Raw genomic sequence first — 12,384 nt, 5'->3', positions numbered from 1 at the left:
TGCTTCTAGTCGCTCTCGAGCTAATCTAGCGGAATGTGCTTCTCCAATGTTGGCCATTATTGTTAACTTAAATTTTTAATTTATGACAACAGATGCGCGAATGTTCTTTTTTTTGCACATCGGTTTTCAAAAAGGAACACAGGGAGCAGCAGGTAGGGCAACGACAAGAAAGGGCATCAACGACGGCGACAATTGCGTTTACAACGAAGCGCCATTTCGGCATTTGGAACCTTTAGGATTCGCCCTCCATAAAGGGCTTATTTCGACATTTGGAACCTTCTAAAAGTTGTAGGATTCGACTCCCTGCTGATAGAGGTCACCCACTATCCTCAGTATCATATTCGTATTCACGCGAGATGTTTACAAACAATAGCGCGTGGCTCGAGACGCTTATGGTGCAAAACTTAAAGCACATAACAATATTAACTTTTTTCTACTAGTGGCATATATAGCTAGATTTGTCGGAGATAATTTATTGAAATTAAATGAATTACGACTCTATGGTTTTAAAATAATTAACGAGAAAGAATAAAACCAACACGTTTTTATATAAAAGTAAATTATAATTTATTTCTCTAAAATACAAAGTGAAAGAATTAAAAATAACTTATATAATTGTGAATGAAATAATAATAATAATAATAATAATAATAATAATAATAATAATAATAATAATAACAATAAAAGTAATCGGAATGAGTTCTAAAGGTATTCTTAATAATGGTCAGTAAAGTAATGATGCCTCAACAATACAGAAGAAATCATTATGATATAACCCAAAGTATCTTCAAATGAATTCACGCTAATTCCAATGCATCTATAAATCCAAATAGTCTTCAAATGAATTCTTACTAATTCCGTACTGCCATTATATATCCAAATAGATTTCAAATGAATTCTCAGTAATTCCGTACTGCCATGATAAATCTAAATAGTCTTCAAATGAATTCTCAGTAATTCCGTACTGCCATGATAAATCTAAATAGTCTTCAAATGAATTCTCAGTAACTCCGCACTGCCATGATATATCCAAATAGTCTTCAAATGAATTCTCGGTAATTCCGTATTGCCATGATAAATCCAAATAGTCTTCAAATGAATTCTTAGTAATTCCGTAATGCCATAATAAATCCAAATAGTCTTTAAATGAATTCTTAGTAATTCCGTAATGCCAAGATAAATCCGAATAGTCTTTAAATGAATATTAGAGCACTATAACACCAACGAATGATTATATTGAATAAATAAGTTCCTCTCAATGAATGACACGTCTAGGACTGAAATAGCTATTAAGAATGCCTAATTAGAACCATTAGTTCTCATACATACAAATCTAATACGCTATTTCGATCATACAAAACGAAGCTTTGAACAAATCTTCTGGTATTTCCAAATCACCATACAACTAAACATATAAGTCATCTGATTCACACTGCCTATTCAAGAAATAAATCCAGTCTAGCCTTTCTAGAAGAAAAAAAATATGACCTTCATTCACATCAAGTGATGTTTACTTGCACTTGTACTTATAGTTAGATTCAGCCTTGAAACTTAGAAATGAATCAATATAAGAATTTGATACATGACTCTTATTACAGTAAAAACACATTCTTATGATATTAACATTAAAAATGTTATTACCTAAATGACCCTTACACAAACTCTTATGATGAAAATAATACACATAATATAGATATAGATAACACATCATATGGTCCGATATAAAAATAAGAAGCAATAATAGTAACCGATGAATAATTTATGTTGAATCTGCTAGCTATATTTCATAAGTGCATGTTTATATTAATTTAAATGGAAACAAATTGGGTGAGAAAAATCAGTCTATGTTGGTTTTTGAACAGAGATAAGAAATCCCAGTAACGGTGTTACATTACTTCTTTCCTAGTCTGCAGAACCTCGTGAGGAGGCAAATAATGTGAGCCAATTAAAATATAATCATTAACGGTCTGCAGCAAAACAAGCATAAGAAAGACACATACATGTTATACAAGGACATTGATAAATACTATATAAAAATGTACAAGAATATGAATTACCAATGCAAAAATATAAAAGAATTAAGCATCAAATTCCATAGGAATCACATCGAAAGTAAACTTCAAAACTGTAATAATTGCTAATTATGGATGCATGCAACAGGTTAGCAGTATCTGCAATTACATTCACGTATAGCATAGATTATTCTTTGAGCCAAAAAGGCAGAAATGAAAGATAATTTCATGTATAGTCAAAAATATAATAAAAGGAGCTTTTACAACATTGTATGCTCATAAATTACAATAAAGAAAGCGTAAATTGTAGGATTCGTATTCAATATTGTTTCACGGTTAGCACTGATACGATTAAAATTATTTTAAAATTAGATGTAGGTTATTAAATTGCTTGGATTTCGCGTTTTACCAATGTTTAAAGTGTATGTGACATCGCACTTGAATATGATGACTTTCAGCGTCGAAAAGTATATAAAATGAATGTACAGGGCTGCAAGCAATATCAGTAGCCGACCTTTAATTCAATGTATTTTCTGTAGAAACATCTATAATGTCGGTACAACAATGGTCACATACTACCAAAAAACTAAACACAGAGATTGGGAATAGAATATTAAATGCTATTAAAACGTACCAGTGACGATAATTGGTGCATTTAGACAAAATGTAATGTACGAAAATATGGACAATTTTACATATTTTGCAGATGAAGACAGTTTTGGAGTGCTCATCGCCTGAATATCATGTTTGAATACTTCCATTATCCATACACAATACACGTTTTCCTAATTATAATGGACAAAAGATACTTTTTGTAAAATAGTTTGTTGCAGTAAAGCGTAACTGAGAGTTTATATAAATACAGTAAAGGTAAGAATTGTTACAAAACATAACACCGAAAATACGTTCTTCTTACAAAAGGTATAACAAAAAAAAAAACCAGTTTGAAGTTGTTTACTTTACAGAAAAGGACAGGTAATAGTAGAAGCTAATTATACACATGGAGTGAAGGTGAAATGGACCATTCTCGGTCAAAAGACGAAATAGTTTGCATTTTGTATTATTTCGAAAATGAAAACAAAAACAACAACATTTACAAACATAACTGTGACCATGTCAGTCTTTCAATATATTATTAACAAATAAATTGAATCATATTTAAATTATTATGTAGCAACATCCAAAATTATATTGAGATTATCATGTAGCCACTTCCAAAATTATATTGAGATTATTATGTAGCCACATCCAAAATCATACTCAGATAATTATGTAGCCACATCCAAAATCCTATTCACATAAGTTCAGCGATCTGTTGATATTTTGTGTAGTCCACGTGTACATCTGTTGATATTTTGTGTAGTCCACGTGTACATCTGTTGATATTTTGTGTAGTCCACGTGTACATCTGTTGATATTTTGTGTAGTCCACGTGTACATCTGCTGATATTTTGTGTAGTCCACGTGTACATCTGTACAATTCAATGCCCCATATTATCAAGGACAGTGTACAAATAACATGACCATCACCTGCTAATACTGTCTTAGAGATAAAACTTCTAGCCCGAAAAGCCAATAGGTTGTTGACTGATACTTTCAAGTTGTCTATCCTAGCACTGTAGGTCCTAATTGTTCAGCTAAAGTTCTTTATAGGTCATAGTTTTACCTGATGGTGCATAATGCTGGACATATCAGTGGTAGAATACATCAAATAGATACATAATACACTTTTATGTTCTCTTTCAGTGTATTGACTAGGTAGAAAGTGAAATGTACATAGTCTGTAATACTGTTCCGTGTAATAAATGTGATCATATAATGATTCACATATTCTCACCTTTCAACGAGTTTTCAAATAAAACAACGAAAATATGTGAGTCTGAGATTGATGCAGATCTGCAGACTGAAGATACAAGATAATACAAGATCTGAGACAAATGTGATAATTCCGATTCATTGTATTTATCTCCATTCCCCACTCAATACAATTTTACCATCAGGAAGTTCAATTTCGTTTTGCCAACAACAGTGCAAGCGCGTGCAATTCGACAATGTTTCACGTAGATATCGTTCACTCTCTCTGGACAAAGTCACATTCCATAAATTAAGTCTACAAATGTCCGCGTTACCCGATAGGTCCAGTCTTGCGTCACCTAGGTTAACAGATTCAATCTTAAGATTCTGCATCTTTGAGCACTGTGACAGGCTGTTACAGAGTATTACAGCACGTTCTGACGATATAGCTGTTGTATTGATGCAGAGTTGTGACAGATAGGAAGCCAATGAAAGGTCCAATTTACCATCATCCACGTTAACATGCCACAGTGTCAGTTCCTGCAGCTGGGTACACATGGACAGACTGTTAAAAAGCAGTACAGCACTCTCACACGGCATTACTATATTGCACAGGTAAAGCGTAGACAAGCTAAGCATTTCTGATAAGTCAATTTTTCCATCTTGCAGGTTAATGTGCACAAGCCTAAGCTCTTGAAGCTGTACATTGCGTGACAGACCTTTACACAGTTCTATGGCAGATTTATTAGACATGGTCACACTTTCCAACCAAATTCTAGACAAATTGAAAATCCACGATAGGTCCAACGTAGCGTCACCAAGGCTAACATTGCTCAGGCTTAGCTGATGAGAGAATTGAAATTTTGGAGTATTTGATATCTTCAAGTAGCCATCATTCACGTTAACATCGACATTCAATTTCAATATCTCTGTACATTCGTGTTCGTCCATATCCAGCATCTTCTTATATTGAGAAAGAATGCTAAACAACTGTACAATACTCTGACTGGACATAGTTATCTTCTGCAAGGTGAAGTTAGAAAGAAGCGATATATCTAGTTTACCATCACTAAGGTTAATATCATCCAGTTCCAGCATCTTCAGTTCTGCACATTGTGAAAGACTCTTCAGTAACACCACAGCACACTCGTTAGACATGGTCACATGTTCCAAGCAGAATTCAGACAGACGTACAGCTTGTGAGAGATCCAGTTTACCATTACCTAGGTTAATATAGCTCAGTGTTAGTCGCCGTAAGAAAGTATACATAGAAAGTCTATCACACAAATAGACAGCGCTCCCAACGGATAGGGTTATATTGTCCAAACTGAGTTTCCACAGACGGGAAGCTTGTGATAAGTCCAGCTTACCTTCATTAATGTTAACGTGTGAGAGTGTCAACTCTCTTAACTGTTTACATTGGTACAAATTGTCACACAGCAACACAGCGCTCTCGTTAGACATAATCACATTTTCGAAACATATTTTCGAAATGAACGAAGCTGGTAATAAATTCAGCTTGCAATGGCCTAAATTTACATGTCTCAGTATAAACTTCTCTAGTTCTGGACACTGGCAGAGGCTGTCACATAGCAGTTGAGCACAATCACTTGACATATTCACCCTATCCAATTTGACTTCACGCAGACACGAAGCCCGTGACAAGTTTACTTGACCTTCGTCTAAGTCTAAATTTCCAAGTTTCAGTTCCACTAGCTCTGTACATTGGGATAAAATGTTACACAGCAGGAAAGTGCTTTCAATGGACATAGTTACTTGACGTATCTTGATTCTAGATAGAGAGAAAGCCGCTGACAGGTCAAGCACGCCATCATCAATTGTAACATTTTCCATTAAAAGTCCTTGTAACTTTTTAGTCTTGGATAGACTATTACAAACTGATACAAATAGTCTGGTAATTCCAGGCGTAACATTAGACACGCCAATATCAAAAAGAGGTCCATGGTGTGGGATATTGTCAATGCCTGGCACAGGACAAAAAAATGTATTTGAAACAATAGACAGAGAACCATTACCTATGACAACACGCACTGTCACATCTACTAGATGTGCAAACTGGGACACAAAGTTAGAAAGCAACACTTCAGCACTTTCGCTGGACATATTCATTTCTTCTAAACAGAGGACAGACAGAGAGCGAGCAGCTGACAAATTCAGTTTACCAACCCCTAGGTCAACATTCATCAGTCTTAGTTCGCGTAACTGTATACACAGTGATAAACTGTTAAAGAGCAGCCCAGCACTCTCACTAGAGAGAGTCACGCTCCAGATCCAAACCTCAGAGAGGAAGGAAGCCCTTGATAAGTCCAATCTGCCATCACCTAGATCAATATTAAACAGTTCGAGCTTCTGTAACTGTGCGCACTTGGACAAACTGTTACAGAGCGATAATGCACCGTCACTTGACATAGTCACGTTCCTCATCCAAACATAAGTTATAGAGAAACCTCCTGATAGGTCTAATTGACCATCATGTAGATTGAATTCCTTTAGTATCAGTTTCTGTAGATGTTTACACCGGGATAAACTGTAGCAAAGGTGGTTACACCTCTCCCTTGACATAGTGACACTTTGCAGCCAGAGAACAGACAGATGAAACGCCCTTGATAGGTCAAGTTTACCGTCATCTAGGTCAACACAAACCAGCTTCAGCTCCTGTAATTGTGTACACCGTGATAACGTATTGCACAGTTGCTTAGAATTTTCTTTGTTCATCCTTACATATACGAGACAGACCTTCCTCAGAGACGAGGGCAATGAGAGATCAAGGTTATAATCAAACACATTTACACTAGAAAGTGCTAAGTGTGTCATACCCCTGTATTCAGGAAGGCAAATCCTGGTCGCACATTCATCTGATGGTAACAGGTTGAAGTTTTCGAGAGAAAGACACCGGACATCTCGAATACTCTTGATGCTGGAAAGAACGGTATTTAATTCTAGTAAGCTACCTGCATGCAGTTGCCTTAACTTTAATTTTACTTGTTCTCCAGCACTCGTCTCCCTCAGACATTGCTTGACCAGTCTGTAAAATGATACAGCTATATCGGTGTCATTTATTGACGCATCCTCATCCATGAACACGCCTTCTATTTCCTCGTAAACGCCGTCGTCATTATTGCATGCTTCAAATATTCTCTCAAATACTTTCTCACATCTACGCGAAGACATCCCCGCAATAAACATGATAATTATTTCATTCTGAAAAACATTACTATACGTCTTCAACGAACAAAGAAATTTTGAAAACGCTTTGTGTGTGCAACAAAGATAAATGGCAGCTAGCAATTCTTGGATAGTCTTATGAGGAAAACTCAGACTTATTTCTCTTTTAATCTGTCCTGCAACTGCACGTTCCTGCTTGGAAATGATTCCAATGTCTAAAGCTAATTGTAGCTTTAAGTCTCCATTGTTTCCGAAAAGGCTAACAATAGATCTTTCCTCAAAAACAAGCGAGTTTTCTTGCCGATTACCAAACAAGCAATTGCAGGCTATTTCACAGATCTCCAAGAGGAAGTCTTCACCAAACTCATTGGCGATTGACAGTTCCAGTACTTTTGAAAAGTGTTTCAAGCGTTTCCAGCTTGTACCTTTATGCCAACTGATAGAAACATATTTCTTTTTCTCTATGTACCTCTCTACCATTAAGTCTAACATTTCTAGGTAAACCCGAAGAACAGTCTCTGGGAAAGACTTTTTGCGATACCAAATATGAACCAAAAACAGCATGAGAAGTGGTACGTGGATAAGGCCACAAATAATGCTACTTTTCTTGATGTCTACTTCAAAATTTTTCATGGCAGTTTTATCTTCATAATAGTTATCAAAGATTTTCTCCGCAAATTGCATACTCTTCCACCAGCTGAATCCTTCTACATTGAGTAAAATGTCAATATATACAGGCTGACTCAGACGCATTTGTCCAATTTTCCAGGGCCGGGAAGACATGACGACTGTCATAGTTGGGTACAATTTGCGTTTTAATATTTGCTCAATGAAAGGGGCTGAAACATTCATCTCATCAAGGCCATCCATTATCATTAGAACTTTGTTATCCTCTACCTCTTCCATCATAGTTTGGAGCCTTTCTTTAGTGAGATTTCTTGTACATTCTAGGAATGGTATTTGTGTGTAGATCACATCAATTATGTTCTTCTCACTCAGAATCTCTCTAAGACTAATAAAGAGCAATATATCAAACATTAGCATCACATCCATGTCCATCATCTCATTTGAATGTGCTTTAATAGACGATTCCTCTATTGCTGTCAAACTGAGTTTTTTAGTTTGAAATGTACACCAAGTATATACCAATTTTCTACAGAATGTAGATTTGCCTAGACCAGCGGAACCTTTCAGTACTATGCGTTTCATTTTATCATCACCTTTCAAAAACAATTGCCTTAAGCTATTAACACATACTTTATCATTGTGCAACCTGTTACGTTTGTCTCCCTTTATTTCTCCATTCTCTTTCTCAATATAGACGTCTGTATAGTATGTCTGGATATTACCAAGCCTGTCTTCAAACACTGGACTGACCTGAACGGTCTGTATGTCTTTATAAGACTCAATTAGTAGCTTCTGAATGTTGATAATATCTGTATTAAATAAATAAAAAAACAAGTAATTAATATGTTTGCCTTCTTCTCACTGTTTATAAATTCGTATTAACTCATTATATGTCATGTCATTAAAAGTACAGAAAGGATGGATGGCAAACCCAGTTATGCACTGCAAATAGCAAGCTATTGCACTATTGCATTCACAAGAGAACATATTTGATTCGATATATGCATTTATGTGTTTGGTATATACTGAATATAGAATTGTATATGATAATTTAGTAAATACGTGGTGTGAAAACAATAACTGGTATCATGTACAGAAGACAAGAAAGAGAGACCAGAAGAGATCAGACTTATAGTGGTTTATGGTAGATAAGACTGCACGGAGGCCGGAAGCTTAACTAAATTAGATACCTTTTGAAACACGAGGAGAGACTTGTAACAAAAGCTAATGTCTGCCAGTGCAAACTATTTCCTGGGCACTGCGGCAAATTCTTCAATGTTGCAAAACATAGCTGAGTATCAAAGTCAGGTCATGATCACAAAATGAATAAATCATTTATGAACTACTCTCACAAATTAGTTAAAATGTATGATACATATAACTAAGAACGTCCTCAATCAACGCGGGCTGTACGGAGGTTTTAAACCAGATGTCTTCTATAATCAGATGTATACTGTTCTGATTAGAAAAATATTCAAAACGTTTCACGTGCAACGAACCAGGTTTTAACACTAACATGTACAGAAAAACGAAACTTGCATAGATAAAGAAGACAAGTAAAGGGGGTGGACCTTCAACCAGTGTTCCAAAACTGTAATGGAGGGGATCTGACGTAGAAAATTCACACAATCAATGCAGACTGTAAAGTGTTTCGTGTCTCTAATTAAGCTACTACGAACTTACATCAGTATGTTTAGAGTTACGAAACTACAATTCAACTCCTTTGAAACACAAGTTAACCGAGTCATTTCATAAATATAATCGAATGCTGTGCGAAAAGGGGATACGTTTGGGGTTAAAGGAAACCTTGATTCAGTTGGTGCATTATATCATCTTTTTTTTAAAATAGTTTACACATGATGATTTAAATAGTCATGGGCAGATAAATGTAGAAGAGCATGTATATCAAGTTGACACGATGAAAATTATTTCTGTTAACGTTCATGGCATTTTATCAAGTCACGAAATATGTTGAATAAAATATACTTTTCTGAACGATGCATAATTTAAATACTCGGGATGGATATGTCTTTGATTGAATACAATTATATATCCGAATACTCATCAACAGGTTAAGATTGTATAACAGATTTTAACGGAAAGTGATGTCAAACCTCATCTACAAAAAATTAAAGTGTTTTTAGTTAATGCAGAACTAGACTGAAGTTTTACGTTAGTACTGGTAATATGAGAGGCGAGTATGAAGGGTTAGTCAAATGCATTTCGTATTTGAGTGTTACTTTTCAACATTCACATATACATCAGTTACACTGCCTCTGTCAATAACCTATTTCACTCGAATTTCAGGTGTTTTTACCTATAAGTCCCTTCTCCTGTCCCCCGTTTACTTGGGATTTCGTCTCTTGCTTCATTTCTGTAATGTCCTTTGTGATCTTCACCATATCTTCATCAATTGTTTGCATCCTCTCTTCTTGTTTCCGCAGTTTAGCCACAACCGTTCCATCTAAAGACTGAAGATTCTTTTCCAAGATATTATGTTTGTCCTTCTGCACGAGAATATTTTGTTGAAGAGCGTGATATTGGCATTGGTTTGAATCTACTATATCCTGAAGCGCCTGTAGATTTTCCTTAACCGTATTGAATCGGGTGTCCAACTTCTGATGTATGTCCTCTAAGTCATTTGTATGATGATCTAAATTTTGACAAATATTTTCAAAGTCGCTAGTATGAGAATCCAATACCCGATGCACATTTTCCAGATCACTGCTCTGAAAGGTTAGCAGCCCGTGAACACCATCTAGATCACTCGAATGGGAATCCAACACCTGATGAACACTTTCGAGCTCACTCTTATGGTCGTCCAAAGTCTGATGAACACCTTTCATGTCCATTGTTAGACTATCATATGTTGCTCTAAGTGCATTGAACTCTTCTTTCAAAACGTAGATTGTGTTCCCAGTCTCCTCCCTATCCATGCCAATTTGCTCTTTTATATCAATAACGCATTCTCTCAGTGCTTTCATCTCTAAATCTAAGTCAAAGAAAACATCTACCTGGGCGTCACGTATCTGTTAAAGAAAGAACCCGGCAAATTCAAATGAAATTCAATAGGAATAAGTTATCAGTGAACTTCCTTTCATGTACCATGATTCACGACATGGTTCTGAAAGTGAAATTTACTGCGATATAACTTAAAGAAATGGGAATTTAGAGTAAAAGATAACGTTGAATGATACATTCTGCAGTTTATGCCCTTATGTCACAACTCTTTACTCATACTTCGATTAATACGTGTTGCTATATACTTCTCAAACGTACTTGAAATCGACCAATGTAGTAATTTGATTCGAAGGAATATTTCCAAGTACAATTTGCACCCGAGTAATTTTTATGATCAATAGGCGTGATTGATAGTTACAGAGATTATTAGGACAATACTATATCCCATAATATCCAGGATGCTATTTATTGGAACGGTCGTTACAGCACACTATAATTTGCTTAGAGCATGCCATTACTGACACAATCGTAATATTGCCATGTAATCGTCTTATTTTCCCGAAGTGTAAGGCCTGTGCCGATTTTGAACTATAGAGCATGAACATATGTCAACGGATATTAATTGCCTGTCTGCATTTCGTTATTATAACGGTGACAAGCCTTGAGTAGTCACACCATTTCGACGTTTCTATATACCTGTTCCAGGGATACATTTAGCGGCTCACCGTCTTCGTATCACGAGCTGTATTAAATCTACTATTGCCTTCATTCGTGGAATGTCTTTGCCGGTACTCTAATGTACAACATTAGCAGAACAGTAGACTAGTAGATCATAACTGGAGATTCCGAATGAGTTACTAGCGGATCGGCATTAACTAGGGAATCCTACGACAAACAGTTGTCGACGCTATACGACGAAACCAATCAACTGTAAGGCACTCGCCTCCCTTTTTACAAAAAATGACAGGAATTTTGCTAAGACATCTTTGAATAGCCTTTGAGATTTAGAGTCATTTCAATTATACATATCAACATCTCCAATCTATACTACTAGAACACAACACCTCCAATCTACACTATTAAAACACAACACCTCCAAACTATACTACTAAAACACAACACCTCCAAGCTATATTACTAAACAAACACCTCCAAATTATACTACTAAAACACGAAACCTCCAATCTATACTATTTAAACATACTACTAAAACACGACACCTCCAATCTATACTATTAAAACACAACACCGCCAATCTATATTACTAAACCAAAACACCTCCAAGCTATGCTACTAAAACACAACACCTCCAATCTATACTACTAAACCACAACATCTCCAGTCTATACTACTAAAACACAACACCTTCAATCTATACTACAAAACCACAACATCTCCAATCTATACTATTAAAACACAACACCTTCAATCTTTACTACTAAACCACAACACCTATAATCTATATTACTAAACCACAACACCTGCAATCTATAATAATAAACCACATCACCTCCACTCTGTACTACTAAAACACAACACTTCCAAACTATACTACTAAAATAGAACACATCCAAGCTATACTACTAAAACACAACACCTTCAATCTATACTATTGAAACACAACAACTCCAATCCAAACTACTAAAACACAACACCTTCAATCTGTAGTACTAAAACACAAAATCTCCAATCTGTACTACTAAACCACATCATCTCCAGTCTATACTACTACAACACAACACCTCCAGTCTATACTACTAAACCACAAGAATTTCAGTCTATACTACTAAAGCACAACAACTTC

General features: G+C 35.6%; 1 protein-coding gene across 3 annotated transcripts in view; it reads right to left on the bottom strand.

Moving 5' to 3' along the window:
* Positions 1 to 542: 542 nt before the first annotated feature.
* Positions 543 to 12,384, bottom strand: part of LOC149792035 (uncharacterized) — a 35,520-nt gene continuing 23,678 nt past the window's right edge. For all 3 annotated transcript variants that reach the window (XM_089970523.1, XM_089970522.1, XM_089970524.1), the window contains 2 exons: positions 9,937 to 10,648; positions 543 to 8,428 (listed from right to left, as the gene is read on the bottom strand). In XM_089970523.1, the coding sequence (XP_089826649.1) occupies positions 3,975 to 8,428; positions 9,937 to 10,648 (5,166 nt within the window). In that variant the 3' untranslated portion in view covers positions 543 to 3,974. The remainder of the gene's footprint in view (positions 8,429 to 9,936; positions 10,649 to 12,384) is intronic.

The sequence above is a fragment of the Sinohyriopsis cumingii genome, chromosome 9, assembly GCF_028554795.1.
Source record: "Sinohyriopsis cumingii isolate HCF-2022 chromosome 9, ASM2855479v2, whole genome shotgun sequence".
In the NCBI taxonomy this organism is placed as follows: Eukaryota; Metazoa; Mollusca; class Bivalvia; order Unionida; family Unionidae; genus Sinohyriopsis; species Sinohyriopsis cumingii.
Note: the sequence above shows the minus strand (reverse complement) of the source record. Positions and strands in the feature narration are given on the sequence as shown.